Here is a 25684-nt window from a genome sequence, read left to right as displayed (position 1 = left end):
TCTTCTACTCCTATCTTCTACAAGGTCTTTCTTCTACAAGGACTTTCTTCTACTCCTGTCTTCTACAAGGTCTTTCTTCTGGGCCTGTCTTTTACAAGGACTTTCTTCTACTCTTTGTCTTCTACAAGGTCTTTCTTCTACTCCTGTCTTCTACAAGGACTTTCTTCTGGGCCTGTCTTTTACAAGGACTTTCTTCTACTCTTTGTCTTCTACAAGGTCTTTCTTCTATTCCTGTCTTCTACAAGGACTTTCTTCTACTTTTGTCTTCTACACTTTCTTCTACTTTTGTCTTCTACAAGGACTTTCTTCTGGGCCTGTCTTTTACAAGGACTTTCTTCTGGGCCTGTCTTTTACAAGGACTTTCTTCTACTCTTTGTCTTCTACAAGGTCTTTCTTCTACTCCTGTCTTCTACAAGGACTTTCTTCTACTTTTGTCTTCTACAAGGACTGTCTTCTACTCATGTCTTCTACAAGGTCTTTCTTCTGGGCCTGTCTTTTACAAGGACTTTCTTCTACTCTTTGTCTTCTACAAGGTCTTTCTTCTGGGCCTGTCTTTTACAAGGACTTTCTTCTACTCTTTGTCTTCTACAAGGTCTTTCTTCTGGGCCTGTCTTTTACAAGGACTTTCTTCTACTCTTTGTCTTCTACAAGGTCTTTCTTCTGGGCCTGTCTTTTACAAGGACTTTCTTCTACTCTTTGTCTTCTACAAGGTCTTTCTTCTGGGCCTGTCTTTTACAGAGACTTTCTTCTACTCTTTGTCTTCTACAAGGACTTTCTTCTACATAATTTCCTTTCGTAAACTGTAGATCACACTAGTATGATGTATCTAAATAAGATTTAATCGTTGTAACATTGTGTTCCTGTATCTAAATAAGATTCAATCGCTCTCTAAGAAAGAAAGCTTGGGACAGGTTGCTACTGAATCGTGAGATATATTCTAGGCCTTTGAGACACGTACATTTAGTTCTAGGCTTGAGTGAAAGGTCCTACTTGTTTGTTCTGAAAGATGTCTTGTGGCTTGGTACCCAAGTGTTTGGGATGTTCAAGTCACTCGTAAGAAAGTAGATGTCTTGTGGCGTGTACCCAAGTGTTTGGGATGTTCACAAGTCACTCGTAAGAAAGTAGAGTCCATCTTGTTGCAGAAGTTTCTCACAAAAAGTAAATGAAATGACGTCACTTAATGTCATCTTTTATTTTGAAGTATTGATAATAATAATATTTTTTATTGACTAATACTAAAATCTGGATTACATCAACGACAGATTTTTTGTTCTTGAAAAAAAAAAAAACTTTTGTCAGCACCCTTTTGAGAGGTGGGAGAGGGGTGCGACCCACAGTTTGAGAAACGCTGGCCTCAGAATTTAAACGACAAAAAACTTCCACACAAAAAAAAGAACTGAAATCATTGTAAACTGGGAAAAAATGGATTAGATCTCTTTATCGTCTACTAATTATTTGATTGAAGTCTGTTCTACCAGTTTTACTCATCTACTGTTCACGGAATTCCAATCTATCATTAGATTTGTTAAAGATTTTTCATTGAAAATGCAGTTATTGTAATAGATGCCTGTTGACATTTGTCATAAACACGGTGCATTGTATCCAACACGGTGAATACATTCAGATTGAACGCGAGTGGAAGTCTCTTGTAGAATTAAAATAAGCCTATCAATAATTTATAAGACAGATTAAGTAATACAACAAGTAATTAGTCTATGTGGAAATGTTTGTTAGTTGAAAAAAAGGAAGATTTTAAATGTTAAATGGGCGATTTTTTTTCCAAACCCTAACCCTAACGCCCAGAAAACCCTAACCCTATGCATAAACGTGCGTACAGCGCGCGTACACACACACACACATACATATATAAATGAGAATAAAAAAGTAGCATTTCTCAACCTTCTGCGAAAAACAAAACAACTGGGGCAGCGCTATAAGGTACCTTAGTGGGGTTCGGGGCGAAGCCCCGCCGCCAAAATTGTTTTCTTGCATTCGTCATTGCATTCTCCTGACATCTACAGCTCATTATTCATCAATCGCCCCGTTTTGCATTCTTCATTGCAGAAACGCATTCTCCAGACATCCACAGCTCACTATTCATCAATGGAGTTCGGGGCGAAGCCCCGACGCCAAAATTGTTTTCTTGCATTCTTCACTGCAGAAACGAATTCTCCTGACTTAAAGCACATTATTCATACTATTAAAAAAGGACGTTTTGAATAATGTTTTACTTGAAAAATATTCAAATATGAATTTATAGGCCCTTAATACATTGCAAATAAAACCGATTTGTTCCTTGAAAAGATACCCCACATATTTAGATTTTGGCTTTGAGGATCGCCGCCCAAAAAAAATTATTCGATAAATTATATTCAATAAAATGGAAGTATAAATTGTGAGTTATAATCCTAAATTTATTTAACTAGAAAAATATCAGATTGAGTAAAGGTTGGGAAAAGGCGACTATGGAAAGATTACTCATCTTAATCATGACTCTTATACTGAAAAATTTCGTTTTAATTGTAACTTTTCCAATGCAAAGTCTCTCTTAAAATAATTATGATAAATTCATGTGAAATTACATAAACTCTGTCTGGAAATGGGAGGGGCGGTAGAGTGAAAACAATTAATCCTCCCTCCTTTAATAATTTCTGCTAAATATTACATTTGGCATTAAAGAAGAGGTGTGGGGCGATTCGATATAAGAATTTAATTGATAGTATATATAAATTATATTAGTGACATATTTTTGTAATTTTTTAACTATAATACAAAAAGAAAAAGTATTGATTTGTCCGATTGGGGAAATGCGACTGCATGTATCGCCCCTCCGGTTTGTACAACCCTTTTTCATTTAAATTTACTAATGATACAATTTGAGATTAGAGTGTGGTGCGACATAATATACAATGGGTCACATATCAATACGTAGTTTATTTTTATATAGATAATCTAATTTTGTTCACAAACTATGATTCTCCATAAAAAATAGGACCGCCCCCCCCCAGCACTCAGAGGGCTAGAATGGGGAGGGTGGTACATGCAATCGCCCTCCCCCAACCCCACCGAATCAGCTAAGATACCAGAAGGGGAGCGACATAATATAAAATTTATATATTAATTCAACTAATTTTGTTCACAAACTATGATTTCTCCATAAAATCGACCCCTCCCCAACTCAAAGGGTTTAGGTGGGAAGGGCAGTAGAGGTATTCGCCCTCCACCCACCAATCGGCAAATAGGGAACGACATAATATTAAGATCGGTTAAAATATCAGTAACAAGTTTGAACCATATAGATATTTAATTGATTCTGTTAGCAAACTTTGATCTCTACAAATTAATTGGACCGCCCCCCCCCCACTCAAAAGTGTATTTGGGGGGGCGGTATTAATACCATCGCCCCCTCCCGACCCCACCAAATCGGCCAACATACTGGGGGGGGGAAATAATCTAAAAATAGGTTGAAATATAAATAATTAGTATATATTATTAACATAAGTAATAAATTCGTATACAAATTGTATGATTTCTATACTAAAATTCGTCCGAGTGGGGGGGGGGGGGCGATCGCCCCTACCGCCCCCCCCCCCTGGATCCGCCATTGGTGGGAGCCAAGGTTAACAAGCCCCTTCTCCTCGGAGCTTATTGGTTCAAGCGTCATTTACTTGCTACGTTCTTGTGTCGGCTCCGCCAGGCTCTGAACTGCACGTGTAGGCCAGACGTTGTACTGGTTGTCAGAGGCTGAGACGCATGTCGTTGAAAGCATTTTATAGTGCGCTTAAAACCATTTCCACTTCCACTAAAACAACCTTGCGGAACATGTAAGATATGTATCAAGAAAGATGATTGGTTGGTCATTCAAGATTAGAATACATTGACATAGTAGACTCTTTCTTTATTTTAAAGCAATATAATCATTTTTTTAATTGGAGCTACAACATTTTACAATAACTAAACTCTGCAATAAATACTTTGTATTATCAGATGAAAGTGCGCTGTCAATCTATACGAAGTATTTAAACAAAACATTTTCAACAGTCTCCAAGGATCCCTCTGTCCAGAACTGCAAGTTGCCCCAAGCAAAGTCACTGCCCACGACGTAGACGTCATCTTCTATTGACGGGTGCTCAATAATGCTCTTGACCAAGTCATAGTGTCGGTTAGCTTTCCAGACAGTCTGGCCACCGCTTTGGGGATACTTGGTCCAGAATACGCCCATGGAGCTCAAAGGTTTGCTAAACTGGGTCCCGAAGACGGAGCTCAACTTAGTAATGATGTGGTCGCTGAGTTCCTGTGAAACTTGGTTTTCTCCAAGCTGAGAACTGCCGGCAGATTTGTACAAGTTCAAGGTTTCTAGGTCTCTGACTCTATCTCCCTCGGCGAAGCTGGCCTGCAGGACGTAAGCCCTAGAGTCTGGAGATTGACCCAGTTCTACTACCTGACTAATTGATTCATCCGTGAAAAGTACACTGGCTTTTTTGTTTGGGTTGTCTTGCCAGTGACGTTGACTGAAGGTCATGACCACCGTACTAACTGGCACAGATCTGACTGAGTCAAGGGCTTCAGAGACCAGGCTAGATCTGTCAGGAAATAGATTATAAATTAGACTTCAGAGACCAGGCTAGATCTGTCAGGAAATAGGCTATAAATTAGACTTCAGAGACCAGACTAGATCTGTCAGGAAAGTAGAATAGGCTATAAATTAGACTTCAGAGACCAGACTAGATCTGTCAGGAAAGTAGAATAGGCTATAAATTAGACTTCAGAGACCAGACTAGATCTGTCAGGAAAGTAAAATAGGCTATAAATTAGACTTCAGAGACCAGACTAGATCTGTCAGGAAAGTAAAATAGGCTATAAATTAGACTTCAGAGACCAGACTAGATCTGTCAGGAAAGTAAAATAGGCTATAAATTAGACTTCAGAGACCAGACTAGATCTGTCAGGAAAGTAAAATAGGCTATAAATTAGACTTCAGAGACCAGACTAGATCTGTCAGGAAAGTAAAATAGGCTATAAATTAGACTTAATAGAAGGAAGTAAATGAAGAGATTTCTATTCACCATTTCTGGTATCGGCGCGGCCAGCCCTTCTATAATTACTAAAAACTAAACTAAACCACTTCCACATGACATGTCTGAGAAAAATAGCCTACTAAATGTCAAATGGCAAGATAAAATACCAGATACAGAAGTCCTTCGAAGAGCGTGTATGCAAAGCATCCACACAATCCTGAGGCAGTCCCAGCTGCGATGGGCAGGTCACGTCTACAGAATGGAAGACCACCGGATCCCTAAACTACTCTTGTATGGCCAACTAAGCGAAGGAAAGCACTCGCAAGGTGGGCAAAGAAAGCGCTTCAGTGACACCCTCAAAGCTTCTCTAAAGGCGTTCAGCATAGACCCTGGCACCTGGGAGACAGAGGCACATGACAGAGCATCATGGCGTCGCGCTGTGAAAACTGGCGCACAGGTTGCTGAGGAAAAAAGAACAACGCTGGCAGAAGAAAAACGCCAGAAAAGAAAAGCAAGACAATTGACACTAGCTCCAGCTGGAATAACCTGCCCAGTGTGCGGCCGAACATTCCGGGCTCACATAGGTATCACCAGCCACATGAGGAGGCATAAAACCCCAGTGCAAAGCCCTCAGCCCCCTGGATGACAAAGTGGTCATCATCGAACCACGATGGACGAACTATATATAATTCCTTTGTCCACAGTGAAGGATTTCCCAGAGAGCTCTTCACTTCCAGTTTAATCGGAAGATTCCCCGCAGTGTATGAATCCATTACTGCAGGGGTGGGCAAATTACGGCCCGCGGGCCACATGCGGCCCGTCGAGGTGTTTTATGCGGCCCGCCGACACCTACAGAAATCAGGTGTGCCCACAGTATATAGATATAAAAATGCAAATATTTAAAAAAAATATCTATATAAATTATTGAAACAGTCTCGTTATAAAAAGTGTTAACGGAGATTATGCTTATTGGCTATACATCAATACACTCAATACAAGACACAATGTCTGAGTGTTGGGCAGGCTTGGAACAAGATGACAAGAGTAACAACAAATGGAGCTTAATTTTTGACAGAGAACCATAAACTTGAAACAGGAAAGTTTGCACAAAGCTGCATATATAATTTAATCATTAAGTAGTTATAATATAATGTAGAATGTAATTTAATTCAACTAGGGGAGTTAACCACGGGTAGCTCTGATTTATGAATAATTAATCCAATGTCTCCGCTAGCTTAGCATGGGCAAGGCAATGGAGAAGAGTATATAATCTCAAGGATGAAATTGTTATGTTACTTGAAGGAACTTGACTGTGACCTTGTTACCACTATTTCTAATGAAGAGTGGAAAACAAAATATTGCAATTGATTGTTTACATATGAAATGCAAATACATGTTAAATCTTTTCAAACAAGGCTCTCCCATTTCTACAGGCAAGCAAAATATAGTTTTTTTGTCAATTTCCTTTGCTTAAAGGTGAAACTATCTTTAGTGAAATGATTAAAAATGCAGCACTTATTAAGAGAAGCCGATTCAGCTCCACAGGACATAACTCAAAGCAAAGAGAAGTTCCAGTCATCACTACCACGGGAGTTTTATGGGTGCCAGAAGCTGTATTTCCACACTTTAAAAAACTGCCGTTGTTCACACAATTTGGGTACACACACATCAGTTCTTCTTCTTCGTTATCATTTTACATGTTGAAGGGTTCAGATCAGCAATCCTATAACTGAGATGAACCGTGTAGTGGTTTCCAGATCAGGCAGTTCTCCGAATAGTCTTTGGAGAATCTTGTTCGGGACCCTTAATTTAGTATGCACCATTAAAGGACATGGTCAGCATTTTCTGGTGATGCTCCACAAGGGAAGGCTTCGCTCGTCCCGACATTTAACTTCCGGAACATAAATTGTCTCATTCAGTGAGCAAGCAATTTTTTGTGGAAACTAAACAAGTATAATCACTGGTCAATGTTGACTGACTGTGATTTGACAGCAGTCACACACAGGGGTAACAAATAGTAAGAAAGTTTCACAGTTAAGAAACATTATGCACGAGTGTAAGAAGTAAAATACTGCACATTAATTACAACTGTATATTTGTGGGGATATTGTGATATAAAAAGACAACAACAATTTTAAAAAATCGTATATATATATATGCGGCCCGCCATTACCAAACTTTTTTTAATGCGGCCCTCGATACAAAAATGTTGCCCACCCCTGCATTACTGGGTCACGCTCTATTTCACGGTGTTGACTTCAGGACACATTGGCTTCAAGATCGCACACCACGAAGAATTTCTTTATCATCCAATTAAGAAATTCACTTTGTGTGTAGGCCTAAATGTCACGCACATTTTTTTTAAATCGACTTTTTATGCAGCGAATTTCATACATTGAAACTCTTTAATAATCAGAATTATTTTTTTCCGAAAAGCCGTTGTGCGTCAGTCTTTCGCGTTTCTATAGCAAAAAAAAATCTTTTGAAAATCTGATTTCACCTTTTGGCTAAAAAATGTAATGTTATATAAGAAAAAAAATCGAGAATAGGTTGTTTCACATTTTCATAATGAAAACTGAAATCGCTCTCCTGACTTATAGTAGGCCTATTACATAACATTCTTCTGGTTAGAACGTAGGTAAATTTCAGTGTCGATATTAGGTTGCTCCGATTTTTTTAAAATAAAAAAACCAATTAAAGCTAAATGAATGTTTAAAACTGCTCTTCTGACTTATATAACATCAAAAACACCCAAAAATCTCAATATCGAAAATAGGTTGTTATGGATATTTTTGTAAAAGCACATTCAGATCAAATGATATCAGAATTCGTTTTTCTAAATGATGTCATTTTATTTACTTGTCAAAACATTGCCAAAGTCTCATTAACGATAACATGTTCTTTTTTTTTCGGATTTAAAAAAAAGTACAAACAAATTAACGCCAAAAAATGGTTAAAACTAATAGTTGTTTTTTTGTTGCCATTCAAAGATAAAATTTCATTATAGATGATAAGATGTTCCGGATTTTTATGAAAACTAAATGAATGCATAATGACAGTTTGATATTGCATTTCCAACTTATTCTAGATTTCATTTTCTTGCTTAAGCGTCAAGAAAAAAAACAACTTATTTTCTAAACTAGGTTCTTAACGCTAAATGATTGTATGAATTCGTTCTTTTGGCTTTAATTTTCTTACAAAAATGTCGCAAAAGTATAGCTATCGAAAAAAGGTTGTTGCGGATTTTTATCAAAAGCAAATGAACGCCAAATGTGACTGTTAACTATTGCTCTCGTGACTTATTATTACATTTCATTTTCTTGCCCTAACAGCCAGATTTAGCTTCACGAGTTGCTATTGGACACATTGGTGCTAGTAGTTCTCATTAACACTATCTCGTGAAAGGATTCAAGGAGGTCCTGCTTGTCTTCTGTCTCAAAGCGGCCACAACGTTTCTGGTACATCGATTAATAGTCAGCCCCAACTCAAAATGCCCATTGCTTAGCACCGTAGTTGGACCAACTCTAAGCAGAACATTGCTGGTAGAACCAGCTCTAAGCAGCACATACTGAAAGGTTCAAATCTAAGCAGCATATAGCAGGTAGAACCAGCTCTAAGCAGCACATACTGAAAGGTTCAAATCTAAGCAGCATATAGCAGGTAGAACCAGCTCTAAGCAGCACATACTGAAAGGTTCAAATCTAAGCAGCATATAGCAGGTAGAACCAGCTCTAAGCAGCACATACTGAAAGGTTCAAATCTAAGCAGCATATAGAAGGTAGGACCAGCTCTAAGTAGCACATACAAAGACTAGCACTTACTTTAATGGCTCCCATTGGATGATTTTGAGTGAACTCGCTGGAAGGGCTAAGACAATTTTACTGGCACAAACAAATTCTTCTGGTCCCTAGGTATGAAAGTTATCAAACAATCAATCTTAATGTCTCTCTATCTTTCTTCTTTTCCCTAGGAATGAAAGTCATCAAACAATCAATCTTAATGTCTCTCTATCTTTCTTCTGGTCCCTAGGTATGAAAGTTATCAAACAATCAATCTTAATGTCTCTCTATCTTTCTTCTTTTCCCTAGGAATGAAAGTCATGAAACAATCAATCTTAATCTCTCTATCTTCTGGTCCCTAGGAATGAAAGTCATCAAACAATCAATCTTAATGTCTCTCTATCTTCTGGTCCCTAGGAATAAAACTCATGAAAAGGTGAAGAAATCATTCTTAATGTCTCTCTATCTTCTGGTCCCTAGGAATAAAACTCATGAAAAGGTGAAGAAATCATTCTTAATGTCTCTCTATCTTCTGGTCCCTAGGAATAAAACTCATGAAAAGGTGAAGGTGAAGAAATCAATCTTAATGTCTCTCTATCTTCTGGTCCCTAGGAATAAAACTCATCAAACAATCAATCTTAATGTCTCTCTATCTTCTGGTCCCTAGGAATAAAACTCATGAAAAGGTGAAGGTGAAGAAATCAATCTTAATGTCTCTCTATCTTCTGGTCCCTAGGAATAAAAGTCATCAAACAATCAATCTTAATGTCTCTCTATCTTCTGGTCCCTAGGAATAAAAGTCATCAAACAATCAATCTTAATGTCTCTCTATCTTCTGGTCCCTAGGAATAAAACTCATGAAAAGGTGAAGAAATCATTCTTAATGTCTCTCTATCTTCTGGTCCCTAGGAATAAAACTCATGAAAAGGTGAAGAAATCATTCTTAATGTCTCTCTATCTTCTGGTCCCTAGGAAAAAAAGTCATCAAACAATCAATCTTAATGTCTCTCTATCTTCTGGTCCCTAGGAATAAAACTCATGAAAAGGTGAAGGTGAAGAAATCAATCTTAATGTCTCTCTATCTTCTGGTCCCTAGGAATAAAAGTCATCAAACAATCAATCTTAATGTCTCTCTATCTTCTGGTCCCTAGGAATAAAAGTCATCAAACAATCAATCTTAATGTCTCTCTATCTTCTGGTCCCTAGGAATAAAAGTCATCAAACAATCAATCTTAATGTCTCTCTATCTTCTGGTCCCTAGGAATAAAACTCATGAAAAGGTGAAGAAATCAATCTTAATGTCTCTCTATCTTCTGGTCCCTAGGAATAAAACTATGGAAAAGGTGAAGGTGAAGAAATCATTCTTAATGTCTCTCTATCTTCTGGTCCCTAGGAATAAAAGTCATCAAACAATCTATCTTAATGTCTCTCTATCTTCTGGTCCCTAGGAATAAAAGTCATCAAACAATCAATCTTAATGTCTCTCTATCTTCTGGTCCCTAGGAATAAAACTCATGAAAAGGTGAAGAAATCAATCTTAATGTCTCTCTATCTTCTGGTCCCTAGGAATAAAACTCATGAAAAGGTGAAGAAATCAATCTTAATGTCTCTCTATCTTCTGGTCCCTAGGAATAAAACTCATGAAAAGGTGAAGAAATCAATCTTAATGTCTCTCTATCTTCTGGTCCCTAGGAATAAAACTCATGAAAAGGTGAAGAAATCAATCTTAATGTCTCTCTATCTTCTGGTCCCTAGGAATAAAACTCATGAAAAGGTGAAGAAATCAATCTTAATGTCTCTCTATCTTCTGGTCCCTAGGAATAAAACTCATGAAAAGGTGAAGAAATCAATCTTAATGTCTCTCTATCTTCTGGTCCCTAGGAATAAAACTCATGAAAAGGTGAAGGTGAAGAAATCAATCTTAATGTATGTCTGTCTGTATGTCTTTTGGTGCCTGTGCCAATGTGTGTCATCAAACATCTGTGTTGTGGTATTTTACGTTCCCAGAGAGGATCTTAAATCTTTGCAACTTCTCATATGACTAAAGAGGCCAGTCATAGTTACAAAACTGCGCTCACAGGTTGGGCATTTGTAATCACCAGACGATGTAGCACTTTCAGCTTTCTGCTTTTGGCATTTGTAATCACCAGACGGTGTAGCCCTTTTATCTTTCTGCTTCTGTTGAGCTATAATTTCTGGCATATAGTCTGTTAACAGGTGCTGAGTAACAGACTCAGCCACAATAGCTGCATCATAAGTGTGGAGGAGTTGCCACAATAGCTGCATCATCAGTGTATAGGAGTGGCCACAATAGCTGCATCATCAGTGTATAGGAGTGGCCACAATAGTTGCATCATCAGTGTATAGGAGATGCCACAATAGTTGCATCATCAGTGTATAGGAGTGGCCACAATAGTTGCATCATCAGTGTATAGGAGATGCCACAATAGTTGCATCATCAGTGTATAGGAGTTGCCACAATAGTTGCATCATCAGTGTATAGGAGTTGCCACAATAGCTGCATCATTAGTGTATAGGAGTTGCCATAATAGCTGCATCATTAGTGTATAGGAGTTGCCACAATAGCTGCATCATTAGTGTATAGGAGTTGCCACAATAGCTGCATCATTAGTGTATAGGAGTTGCCACAATAGCTGCATCATCAGTGTATAGGAGTTGCCACAATAGCTGCATCATCAGTGTATAGGAGTTGCCACAATAGTTGCATCATCAGCGTAGAGGAGTTGCCACAATAGTTGCATCATCAGTGTATAGGAGTTGCCACAATAGCTGCATCATTAGTGTATAGGAGATGCCACAATAGTTGCATCACCAGTTTATAGGAGTTGCCACAATAGTTGCATCATCAGTGTATAGGAGTTGCCACAATAGCTGCATCATTAGTGTATAGGAGATGCCACAATAGTTGCATCATTAGTGTATAGGAGATGCCACAATAGTTGCATCATCAGTGTATAGGAGATGCCACAATAGTTGCATCATCAGTGTATAGGAGTTGCCACAATAGCTGCATCATTAGTGTATAGGAGTTGCCACAATAGTTGCATCATCAGTGTATAGGAGTTGCCACAATAGCTACATCATTAGTGTATAGGAGATGCCAAAATAGTTGCATCATCAGTGTATAGGAGTTGCCACAATAGTTGCATCATTAGTGTATAGGAGTTGCCACAATAGCTGCATCATTAGTGTATAGGAGATGCCACAATAGTTGCATCATTAGTGTATAGGAGATGCCACAATAGTTGCATCATCAGTGTATAGGAGATGCCACAATAGTTGCATCATTAGTGTATAGGAGTTGCCACAATAGCTGCATCATCAGCGTAGAGGAGTTCCCTGATTAGTGCCCCTTCCTAACTTTGGTTTTTAACCTCACTATGGATACGTTGAAAGGTTTTATAGAGGAGAAGAAACAAACACTTTAGTTGATAGTGGTTGTAAGCATAATGCAGTAGACAGGAAAAGTATATGCCATACAAGTACAAGTAGGTCCGAGCACACATCCCTGGTGGACACCACTGCTGACCTGATCTGATTGGGTTCTATTTAATTTCACAAATGAGGAAACAAAATATCATCAAACAATCAATCAGGTAAACAACCTAAATGTCTGGACCCTGGGAACTTGTCATTGTAAGACTAACATCTAAACTTACAATTTCATAAGTACGTCCATCCTTGGTCTCAGTCTGTTTCAATCTCATGATATAGTCAAATAGTTCACGGCCAGCTATGGCGTCCAATTTTCTGTTCAAACTTAACTTGTGTCTAAAACACAGACAAGAAGAACAAATATAACTGTTTAACTAACATAGACTATCCGAATGTTTTGTGAGATGTTTAATGTACAAACCATTAAGAAAGCGTATAAGTAGTAATGTATGGTATAGGTAGTGATGTATGGTATAAGTAGTTATGTGTGGTATAGGTAGTGATGTATGGTATAGGTAGTGATGTATGATATAATTAGTGATGTATGGTATAGGTAGTGATGTATGATATAGATAGTAATGTATGGTATAGGTAGTGATGTATGGTATAGGTAGTGATGTATGGTATAAGTAGTGATGTATGGTATAGGTAGTGATGTATGATATAGGTAGTGATGTATGATATAGGTAGTGATGTATAGTATAGGTAGATATGTATGGTATAAGTAGTGATGTATGATATAGGTAGTGATGTATGATATAGGTAGTGATGTATGATATAGGTAGTGATTTATGATATAGGTAGTGATGTATGATATAGGTAGTGATGTATGATATAGGTAGTGATGTATGGTATAGGTAGTGATGTATGATATAGGTAGTGATGTATGATATAGGTAGTGATGTATGGTATAGGTAGTGATGTATGATATAGGTAGTGATGTATGATATAGGTAGATATGTATGATATAGGTAGTGATGTATGATATAGGTAGTGATGTATGATCTAGGTAGTGATGTATGATATAGGTAGTGATGTATGATATAGGTAGTGATGTATGATATAGGTAGTGATGTATGATATAGGTAGTGATGTATGATATAGGTAGTGATGTATGATATAGGTAGTGATGTATGATATAGGTAGTGATGTATGATATAGGTAGTGATGTATGATATAGGTAGTGATGTATGATATAGGTAGTGATGTATGATATAGGTAGTGATGCATGATATAGGTAGATATGTATGATATAGGTAGTGATGTATGATATAGGTAGATATGTATGATATAGGTAGTGATGTATGGTATAGGTAGTGATGTATGATATAGGTAGTGATGTATGATATAGGTAGTGATGTATGATATAGGTAGTGATGTATGATATAGGTAGATATGTATGATATAGGTAGTGATGTATGGTATAGGTAGTGATGTATGATATAGGTAGTGATGTATGATATAGGTAGTGATGTATGATATAGGTAGTGATGTATGATATAGGTAGTGATGTATGATATAGGTAGTGATGTATGATATAGGTAGTGATTTATGATATAGGTAGTGATGTATGATATAGGTAGTGATGTATGATATAGGTAGTGATGTATGATCTAGGTAGTGATGTATGATATAGGTAGTGATGTATGATATAGGTAGGGATGTATGATATAGGTAGTGATGTATGATATAGGTAGTGATGTATGATCTAGGTAGTGATGTATGATATAGGTAGTGATGTATGATATAGGTAGTGATGTATGATCTAGGTAGTGATGTATGATATAGGTAGTGATGTATGATATAGGTAGTGATGTATGATATAGGTAGTGATGTATGATATAGGTAGTGATGTATGATATAGGTAGTGATGTATGATATAGGTAGTGATGTATGATATAGGTAGTGATGTATGATATAGGTAGTGATGTATGATATAGGTAGTGATGTATGATATAGGTAGTGATGTATGATATAGGTAGATATGTATGATATAGGTAGTGATGTATGATATAGGTAGATATGTATGATATAGGTAGTGATGTATGATATAGGTAGATATGTATGATATAGGTAGTGATGTATGATATAGGTAGATATGTATGATATAGGTAGTGATGTATGATATAGGTAGATATGTATGATATAGGTAGTGATGTATGATATAGGTAGATATGTATGATATAGGTAGTGATGTATGATATAGGTAGTGATGTATGATATAGGTAGATATGTATGATATAGGTAGTGATGTATGATATAGGTAGATATGTATGATATAGGTAGTGATGTATGGTATAGGTAGTGATGTATGATATAGGTAGTGATGTATGATATAGGTAGTGATGTATGATATAGGTAGTGATGTATGATATAGGTAGATATGTATGATATAGGTAGTGATGTATGGTATAGGTAGTGATGTATGGTATAGGTAGTGATGTATGATATAGGTAGTGATGTATGGTATAGGTAGTGATGTATGATATAGGTAGTGATGTATGATATAGGTAGTGATGTATGATATAGGTAGTGATGTATGATATAGGTAGTGATGTATGATATAGGTAGTGATGTATGATATAGGTAGTGATGTATGATATAGGTAGTGATGTATGATATAGGTAGTGATGTATGATATAGGTAGTGATGTATGATATAGGTAGTGATGTATGATATAGGTAGTGATGTATGATATAGGTAGTGATGTATGATATAGGTAGTGATGTATGATATAGGTAGTGATGTATGATATAGGTAGTGATGTATGATATAGGTAGATATGTATGATATAGGTAGTGATGTATGATATAGGTAGTGATGTATGATATAGGTAGTGATGTATGATATAGGTAGATATGTATGATATAGGTAGATATGTATGATATAGGTAGATATGTATGATATAGGTAGTGATGTATGATATAGGTAGTGATGTATGATATAGGTAGTGATGTATGATATAGGTAGTGATGTATGATATAGGTAGTGATGTATGATATAGGTAGTGATGTATGATCTAGGTAGTGATGTATGATCTAGGTAGTGATGTATGATATAGGTAGTGATGTATGGTATAGGTAGTGATGTATGATATAGGTAGTGATGTATGATATAGGTAGTGATGTATGATATAGGTAGTGATGTATGATATAGGTAGTGATGTATGATATAGGTAGTGATGTATGATATAGGTAGTGATGTATGATATAGGTAGTGATGTATGATATAGGTAGTGATGTATGATATAGGTAGTGATGTATGATATAGGTAGTGATGTATGATATAGGTAGTGATGTATGATATAGGTAGTGATGTATGATATAGGTAGATATGTATGGTATAAGTAGTGATGTATGATATAGGTAGTGATGTATGATATAGGTAGTGATGTATGATATAGGTAGATATGTATGATATAGGTAGTGATGTATGATATAGGTAGATATGTATGGTATAAGTAGTGATGTATGATATAGGTAGTGATGTATGATATAGGTAGTGATGTATGATATAGGTAGATATGTATGATATAGGTAGTGATGTATGATATAGGTAGATATGTATGGTATAGGTAGTGATGTATGATATAGGTAGTGATGTATGGTATACGTAGTTGATTTGTTTTCAGGCTTTCATGTTTATTTAGACCGGAATCCCCCCTCCCTTTGTTTTTGCACTCCAAATAAAACTGCCGGCATTTTAACGATTCCACAAACTCCATTTTGTAACCCATGAATTCTAGTATCGGTTACATGGAACTTTCCTCTCTTCTTTTTTCTCCCCTTTCACTGGACCCCCCACCCTCTCCGGTCCATTTATTTTTTAAAATCCTTGACTAGAATTGGAAGGACACGTTTTGTGACGCCCTCCCCCCACTCTCCCAAGATACTTATTGCCAGGGAATCTAGTATTAATTTCCCCCCTGCCCCTCTCTCCGCCCTCTAGATTCAATTTCTTTGTCTTGGACTTCTTATTTCAATATCGAAATTTTAAATATATTCAAGATTGTTTTTTTGGCCCAACCCCCGCTTCCACCCCCCACCCCAATTTTTCATTTTTTACTCCTGCACATCGAAATGCTCTCCCACCTATTGTTGACCCTTGACCCTTGACCCTAACCTTTCCCATTCCGTGGGGAGCTTCAAAGGGACATCACTATTTGCAAGTCACTCCATTTCAAACATATGACTTCTTTTTTTCGTCCATTAAAAATCTGGACTTTGTCTAGAAAAATTGTGTGTGTGTGTGTGTCCTAGTGCCACGAACAGTTTCGGTGCAAGACAAATACATTTAGTGTGTACAAGTGTATAGTTGGTAAGGTCATACAAGGGTGCACTCTGTCATAAAATGTACGCACATGCTAGACATATATATATATATATATATATCTTAGTAGAAGTTACGAAAGTTAATTTTCTATTTTAAAAAGTTATCAAATATAAAACCACAGACCTATATATACTATAATATGCATACGTATTTTATTTCTACATACAATTTATTTAGATAGGTGCTGTTTTATGATTGCACACCAAGTATCGGAACTTTGAAAAACCTAGGTTCGTGTCTCTGTACTTTAATTTCTAAGACATACTGTGCAAGATCCTCGCCTTTATAAGGCAACAATGAAAATACAAAGTCGATATCCACCGTATACATCGCGCATCTATATCTAAATGTGTAGAATACACTAGATCTAACCCGTATGGAAATGTGTTTGCAATAGTTTATCTATATATATTATAGATTAAATGAGATTAATAGATTAATTTCATAAGTTAAGTAGATCTAGATGTCAGCTCTATCTACTTAAATCTCATTAATATATACAATGTATAGTAGCGACTAATGCATCAAAGATCTGTTACAATTATATGAAACTGGCTAAAACCGAGAGCAGACTAGATTAAATTAGAAGCACAAACAGGGTTTAGACATGGCTGCAGCACAACAGAACAAATCCTATACCTCAGGATATTCTGCGAGAAATACTTTCAACACCAAAGAATATTTTTACTTTTTCTGTCTTGCGACAGAGTATTGCATGGGACACTCTGTGCGACAATGGAAAAGTACAACATCAATAAAAACATTATCAAAGTCATCCAGAACCTTTACAAGCTGTGAAATAGCGCTCTTATCGCACAGAATTACTCTTGTTAGCTTGACCTATTACACATTTTATAATAATAATAATAGCTACACTCAATATAGGTTTTGTTGTTTAAAAACAGTATTTCTAATATTTTCTTGTTTTATAATTATGTTAATTTTAGTTTCTCTTAATCCGAAATATTCGTTCACCCGGCATGGGACTATAGAGAGTAATAGAGACTCCATTCAAGACAGAATCTGTTCTTTCTACCTAGACTTGTTGTAAAGATAAACAGCTCTGTCCTCTATGTAATAAACAGCTCTGTCCTCTAAGTATAAGTGATGAACAGCTCTGTCCTCTAAGTATAAGTGATGAACAGCTCTGTCCTCTAAGTATAAGTGATGAACAGCTCTGTCCTCTAAGTATAAGTGATGAACAGCTCTGTCCTCTAAGTATAAGTGATGAACAGCTCTGTCCTCTAAGTATAAGTGATGAACAGCTCTGTCCTCTAAGTATAAGTGATGAACAGCTCTGTCCTCTAAATATGACAAACATCTCTGTCCTCTAAGTATAAGTGATGAACAGCGCTGTTCTCTAAATATGACAAACATCTATGTCCTCTAAGTATAAGTGATGAACAGCTCTGTCCTCTAAGTATAATTGATGAAAAGTTATGTCCTCTAAGTATAATTGATGAACAGCTGGGACTACATCAGGATTGTGTGGATGCTTTGCAGACCCGCTCTTCGAAGGACTTACGCATCTGATATTTTGTCTTGCCATTTGACATTCAGTATTGTTCTTAGACATGTCATGTGGAAGTGGTTCAGTTTCTTTGCATATTTTCTGTACACTGTCCATGTTTCTGAGGCATAGAGCAATGTAGGGAGGATGACAGCTCGATAGATCCCTAGCTTTGTATTTGTGGTGATACCTCGTCTGTTCCAGACGTTTTTAGACAGTCTGCCATAGAATGCACTGGCCTTGGCGATACGCAGGTCGATTTCATTATCGATCTTTCCGTTTCTGGAGAGCGTGCTGCCAAGATATGTGAATCTGTCCACTGCGTTTATATCATACCCATTTATCTTGATGCTTGGATCCGAGTAGGCTTTCCCTGGAACAGGTAAATATAAGTCTTTTTGTGTTGATGGTAAGGCCAAAGTCTGAGCATGCTCTTGAGAAGTCACTGACGATGCTCTGCAGATCATTTTCAGAGCAGGCACAGTCGTCAGCAAATAGCAAGTCCCTGATTACTGTTGATTTTATTTTTGACTTTGCTTTGAGCCGCCTCGGGTTGAATAGGCCACCATCAAATCTGTATGTTATATTTTTCCCGCTGTTTTCTCTATTTGTGAATGCATCTGTCAGCATAGCAGAGAACATGATACTGAACAGTGTAGGTGCTAGGACACAGCCTTGTTTTACCCCGTTTGATACTTTGAAGGGCTCTGATGGTTCTCCACTTTCTTGGATACGAGCCTTCATGCCATCATGAAATAGTCTCATCATGGTTATGAATTTTTGTGGACAGCCATACTTTGACATAATCTTACAGTTTTTTGTTCTTGACATTTCCCTGGAGCTGCCTTGCCGCAAAGATGTTTATGGTTCCTAGCTCTGTTCTGAAGCCACACTTCTGGTAGTAGACCATATTCTATGTGTTGCATGAGCCGATTTAGTAGGATGCGTGCAAGGATTTTTCCAGCAAGAGAGAAGAGATATTCCTCTGTGGTTGTCGCAGATTTGGCGGTTTCCTTTTCGCTAGTATAGATGGACAATGTGGCATCTTTAAAGACTTGTGGTATTGACTCTTGTTCCCACATAATTAAGAACAGTTCATGAAGTCTTTCAATCAGGGCTAATCCACCTTTTTTGTAGACCTCTGCGGGAATGGAGTCAGCACCTGGGACTTTTCCGCTTGCGAGCTGTTGAATGGCAAGATCAGTTTCTTTTAGCGTAGGTGGGTCATCCCTTTTTTTCATTTATTGGTACTTGCTGTAGTCTGTCTATGGCCGCTTCATTTCTTCAATTTTTAACTTTGTATCTCTCATTCATTGCTTGTCTCGTTGCGTGCCTGCTCCCGAATTATATGCTGACGGGTTGGTGTGTGATAGCTTTCAAAATTAATCATCCCCTAGACATTAAACGCGCCAAACACACGTCACTTTCGCTGACCTGTCACACAGCTAACAATGGAAATGTGTTTCTTTCCATTTTGTAAAGGGATGCTTTAGGGTCCTGAGCCTGTCACTAATTCCTATAGGAGGCCTGAATAGTTTAAATACTAATGATGTTTTTATGGCAAAGCCGACTCCAGATTCACGTCGTACTTCAGTACTACTACCGCTCCAGAAAAATGTATATTCAGCTCCTCTTTCGCAGAGTTCACCTTCATCTGCAAGCCGAGTCTCGCTTAGTGCTGCTATGTCTATGTTGTATCTGTGGAGCTCCCTGGCTACTAGTGTAGTTAGTCTTTGTGGTCTATCAGATGTGTCGTTGTCAAGTAGTGTGCGCACATTCCATGCGCCTATGGTAAGAGGAACTATCCTCGTCTTTTTCTTTGAATATCGACCGCTTGTAAAGGGTTCCCGCCAACTGCGGTAGGCTGGCTAGGGTAGTTTAGATTAGGCAATTTTTAGGGCACCTTTTCTAGCCCTGTCCTCATGCTATGGAGGTGAGCAGTGCACTCCTAAAAAGGGCTGTTCAGCCGCTCAAGTGGCTGCCGGACTCCACTGCTGCTCTGTGTCAGTGTTGAACGACCATATGGTCTGAGCCGACTGTATGCAGGGTTGAAGCTACGGCTTCCAGTGGGATTTGGATTTAAGTTAGGAGGATTCGCGCACTACGTCGACCTCACTCTCTCGCCCTAAAACCCATCCTTTTCCGGAAGCAAGATTTGGTCAAGACGTCCGGGAACAAGTTTGGGTGCAGTGGATGACCAGAGACTTTCTGTGTGTCTTGTCCTGCTCTATAGTGCTCCACAGCACTGTGCTGGTATCTGCCTTTCTGTCCGATTTGTCTAGTTTTGTGACGTTACGCACAGGCCGCCAAGTCCAGACTTCACATGCTAGGTTTGACAGAACCCCAGTGTACTGAGTGCCATAAACACGTCAGATACCCTCTACCTGGTTTAGCCGGCCAGTCAAAGCCGTTTCCGGGGTGTGGCCGCTGCGCATGCTACAGCTTCTGGGAACCACAGGCGAGAGTTGGGTACCGAGTGGGGACCAAAAATGAGCCAAGCTACCCTCAAAAAGAGGGTACGACCGTGACTTCCGTACGACTGCCTGTCCACTAGAGGTGCTACTCCTCCTAGATACCCCAGACATGAGATATACGGAATGTAATATCAACACATGAGAAATGTGAGATATACGGAATGTAATATCAACACATGAGAAATGTGAGATATACGGAATGTAATATCAACACATGAGAAATGTGAGATATACGGAATGTAATATCAACACATGAGAAATGTGAGATGTATGAATGTAATATCAACACATGAGAAATGTGAGATGTATGAATGTAATATCAACACATGAGACATGTGAGATGTATGGATGTAATATCAACACATGAGACATGTGAGATGTATGGATGTAATATCAACACATGAGAAATGTGAGATGTATGGATGTAATATCAACACATGAGACATGTGAGATGTATGAATGTAATATCAACACATGAGAAATGTGAGATGTATGGATGTAATAGCAACACATGAGAAATGTGAGATATACGGAATGTAATAGCAACACATGAGAAATGTGAGATATACGGAATGTAATAGCAAGACATGAGAAATGTGAGATGTATGGATGTAATATCAACACATGAGACATGTGAGATGTATGGATGTAATATCAACACATGAGAAATGTGAGATGTATGGATGTAATATCAACACATGAGACATGTGAGATGTATGAATGTAATATCAACACATGAGAAATGTGAGATGTATGGATGTAATAGCAACACATGAGAAATGTGAGATATACGGAATGTAATAGCAACACATGAGAAATGTGAGATATACGGAATGTAATAGCAAGACATGAGAAATGTGAGATGTATGGATGTAATATCAACACATGAGACATGTGAGATGTATGAATGTAATATCAACACATGAGAAATGTGAGATGTATGAATGTAATATCAACACATGAGACATGTGAGATGTATGGATGTAATATCAACACATGAGACATGTGAGATGTATGGATGTAATATCAACACATGAGAAATGTGAGATGTATGGATGTAATATCAACACATGAGACATGTGAGATGTATGAATGTAATATCAACACATGAGAAATGTGAGATGTATGGATGTAATAGCAACACATGAGAAATGTGAGCTATACGGAATGTAATAGCAACACATGAGAAATGTGAGATATACGGAATGTAATAGCAAGACATGAGAAATGTGAGATGTATGGATGTAATAGCAACACATGAGAAATGTGAGATGTATGGATGTAATAGCAACACATGAGAAATGTGAGATGTATGGATGTAATATCAACACATGAGAAATGTGAGATATACGGCATGTAATATCAACACATGAGAAATGTGAGATGTATGGATGTAATATCAACACATGAGAAATGTGAGATGTATGGATGTAATATCAACACATGAGAAATGTGAGATGTATGAATGTAATAGCAACACATGTGAGATGTATGGATGTAATATCAACACATGAGAAATGTGAGATGTATGGATGTAATATCAACACATGAGAAATGTGAGATGTATGGATGTAATATCAACACATGAGAAATGTGAGATGTATGAATGGAATCAACACATGAGAAATGTGAGATATACGGAATGTAATAGCAACACATGAGAAATGTGAGATGTATGGATGTAATATCAACACATGAGAAATGTGAGATGTATGAATGGAATCAACACATGAGAAATGTGAGATGTATGAATGGAATCAACACATGAGAAATGTATGTGTGGCAAGTATGGATGAAATATCAACACATGAGAAATGTTAGCTGTATGGTGTTGTGAGATTGTGTTGTACTTACTTTGAACTTTCATCTAAAAACTTTTTCATTAACGTCCTTGGCAGTGCTTCCATTCCTTGCTGAATTCTTTTCCTAGTTGCATTGTTGCTGAGAAAACAAAAACATCACTCACATCATCTTCACAACATACAACAAAGCAACTGTCATAAAGCAGCCGGTCATACAACAAAGCAACTGTCATAAAGCAGCTGGTCATACAACAAAGCAGATAGTGAGCGGACAACTTTGACTGTTTCTACTAATGAGCGGACAACTTTGACTGTTTCTACTAATGAGCGGACAACTTTGACTGTTTCTACTAATGAGCGGACAACTTTGACTGTTTCTACTAATGAGCGGACAACTTTGACTGTTTCTACTAATGAGCGGACAACTTTCACTGTTTCTACTAATGAGCGGACGTTTGTGTTGGTAATCCAACGAACTTCTCGAACTTCTATTAAATGAAAACTTTCAAACAGTGACGTAAACGTTCATCTCACATAAAGTTTACCTGTCATATAGTTTACCTGTCATAAAGTTTACCTGTCATTCAGTTTACCTGCCATTGGGTTTACCTGTCATTCAGTTTACCTGTCATTAAGTTTACCTGTCATGGTAATAGGCGATATTATGCCGCCCACGCCTGATCCGGTTCTTTCTGTGGTCCTACCGTAGACAATAGGCTCATAAACCTACCCTCCAAAGCTGTACCATCGCAAATTAATATTAAGCCGAAAATAAAATATTTAGTTTTTACGGTTCCTTATTATTGCTGTAATAGAGGCAACGCCATATTGTTATGATGTTCTGGAGAGGAAGTAAAGAAAAAAATGTCACTGAACTATATATCGTTTGGAGCACTATATTATAGTTTAGGATTAGGTTTAGTAGGATCAAAATAAAAGGTTTACTGCTAGGTTTAGGGTTAGGTTTAGAATAAGAATTAGGTATAGAATTAGGGTTAGGTTTAGAATTAGGTTTAGGGTTAGTATTTAGGTTTAGGTTTAGTACTAGGTTTAGGGAATTAAGTTTAGGGTTAGGTTTAGTGTTTAGGGATAGGGTTAGTGCTAGGTTTAGGGTTAGGTTTAGTATTTAGGTTTAGGGTTAGTGCTAGGTTTAGGGTTAGGTTTAGTGATAGGTTTAGGGTTAGATTTAAGGTTAGGTTTCACTAAACCTATTCTAAACCTAAACTTAATCCTAAAACTAACCCTAATTCTCAACCTAAACCTAACCCCAAACCCCTAACCTAATTCTAAACCTAATCTTAAACCTAGCACTAAACCTAACCCTAAACCAAATTCTAACCCTAACCCTAATTCTAACCCTAACCCTAATTCTAAACCTAATAATCCTAATCCTAAACCTAACCCTAAACCTAATTCTAACCCTAATTCTAAACCTAATCCTAACCCTAAACCTAATTCTAACCCTAATTCTAAACCTAATCCTAAACCTAACCCTAATTTCAACCCTAACCCTAAAGCTAGCACTAAATCTAAATTTTGATCATACTAAAGTCCATGAAAATAATATATAGTTCAGTGATACTTGCTCTTAGTTTATTGTTTTTTAAACTTCTGGGATGGAGCGTTACATCCTCTTAAGAACGTAGTAAACAAAATGGCGTATTTTTCATTACAACAATGATAAAAGAACTTGAAAACTAAATTTTTTTTTCGGCTTAATATTAATTTGCGATGGTACAGCTTTGGAGGGTAGGTTTAGGAGCTTATTGTCTACAGTAAGACCACAGAAAGAACCGGATCAGGCGTGGGCGGCATAATATCGCCTATTACCATGACAGGTAAACTTAATGACAGGTAAACTGAATGACAGGTAAACCCAAGTTTACCTGTCATATAGTTTACCTGTCATAAAGTTTACCTGTCATTAAGTTTACCTGTCATAAAGTTTACTTGTCATATTGTTAACCTGTCATAAAGTTTACCTGTACTAAAGGTTACCTGTCATAGTTGAAATGATTGCTAAAAGCCAGCACGGCGTTGACGTCTTTGTACACAGCTCCCTTGCGCTTGGATAAAGCCATAAATAGTTCCTTACCATCTTTGCTGGCCACAAGATCAAGAGCTTCAGAGAGACTAGAGTCAAGACATTGAATGAATGAGAGAACATCAAATGTAGCTTTAGAGAGAGAGACTAGGGTGAAGACATTGAATGAATGAGAGAACATCAAATGTAGCTTTAGAGAGAGAGACTAGGGTGAAGACATTGAATGAATGAGAGAACATCAAATGTAGCTTTAGAGAGAGAGACTAGGGTGAAGACATTGAATGAATGAGAGAACATCAAATGTAGCTTTAGAGAGAGACTAGAGTGAAGACATTGAATGAATGAGAGAACATCAAATGTAGCTTTAGAGAGAGAGACTAGGGTGAACATTGAATGAATGAGAGAACATCAAATGTAGCTTTTGAGAGAGAGACTAGAGTGAAGACATTGAATGAATGAGAGAACATCAAATGTAGCTTTAGAGAGAGACTAGAGTGAAGACATTGAATGAATGAGAGAACATCAAATGTAGCTTTAGAGAGAGAGACTAGGGTGAAGACATTGAATGAATGAGAGAACATCAAATGTAGCTTTAGAGAGAGACTAGGGTGAAGACATTGAATGAATGAGAGAACATCAAATGTAGCTTTAGAGAGAGAGACTAGGGTGAAGACATTGAATGAATGAGAGAACATCAAATTTAGCTTTAGAGAGAGACTAGGGTGAAGACATTGAATGAATGAGAAAACATCAAATGTAGCTTTAGAGAGAGACTAGAGTGAAGACATTGAATGAATGAGAGAACATCAAATGTAGCTTTAGAGAGAGAGACTAGGGTGAAGACATTGAATGAATGAGAGAACATCAAATGTAGCTTTAGAGAGAGACTAGAGTGAAGACATTGAATGAATGAGAGAACATCAAATGTAGCTTTAGAGAGAGACTAGAGTGAAGACATTGAATGAATGAGAGAACATCAAATGTAGCTTTAGAGAGAGAGACTAGGGTGAACATTGAATGAATGAAAGAACATCAAATGTAGCTTTTGAGAGAGAGACTAGAGTGAAGACATTGAATGAATGAGAGAACATCAAATGTAGCTTTAGAGAGAGACTAGAGTGAAGACAATGAATGAATGAGAGAACATCAAATGTAGCTTTAGAGAGAGACTAGAGTGAAGACAATGAATGAATGAGAGAACATCAAATGTAGCTTTAGTGAGCGACTAGACAAGTAGTGTTGGCCTGTTCCGCCCTTTTCCAACCAGTG

At 37.4% G+C, this 25684-nt stretch overlaps 1 protein-coding gene across 1 annotated transcript in view; it reads right to left on the bottom strand.

Moving 5' to 3' along the window:
• Positions 1-3881: 3881 nt before the first annotated feature.
• The window catches only part of LOC106059147 (aplysianin-A-like), a 44428-nt gene continuing 22625 nt past the window's right edge, over positions 3882-25684 (bottom strand). Inside the window, exons 5-9 of the mRNA XM_056014980.1 lie at positions 24370-24504; positions 22424-22510; positions 12478-12589; positions 8840-8925; positions 3882-4583 (exon numbers count right to left, since the gene is read on the bottom strand). Coding sequence (XP_055870955.1) covers positions 4007-4583; positions 8840-8925; positions 12478-12589; positions 22424-22510; positions 24370-24504 — 997 coding nt within the window. The 3' untranslated portion in view covers positions 3882-4006. The remainder of the gene's footprint in view (positions 4584-8839; positions 8926-12477; positions 12590-22423; positions 22511-24369; positions 24505-25684) is intronic.

Source organism: Biomphalaria glabrata, chromosome 17, assembly GCF_947242115.1.
Source record: "Biomphalaria glabrata chromosome 17, xgBioGlab47.1, whole genome shotgun sequence".
Classification (NCBI taxonomy): Eukaryota; Metazoa; Mollusca; class Gastropoda; family Planorbidae; genus Biomphalaria; species Biomphalaria glabrata.
This window is presented reverse-complemented; position numbering and strand designations above follow the sequence as displayed.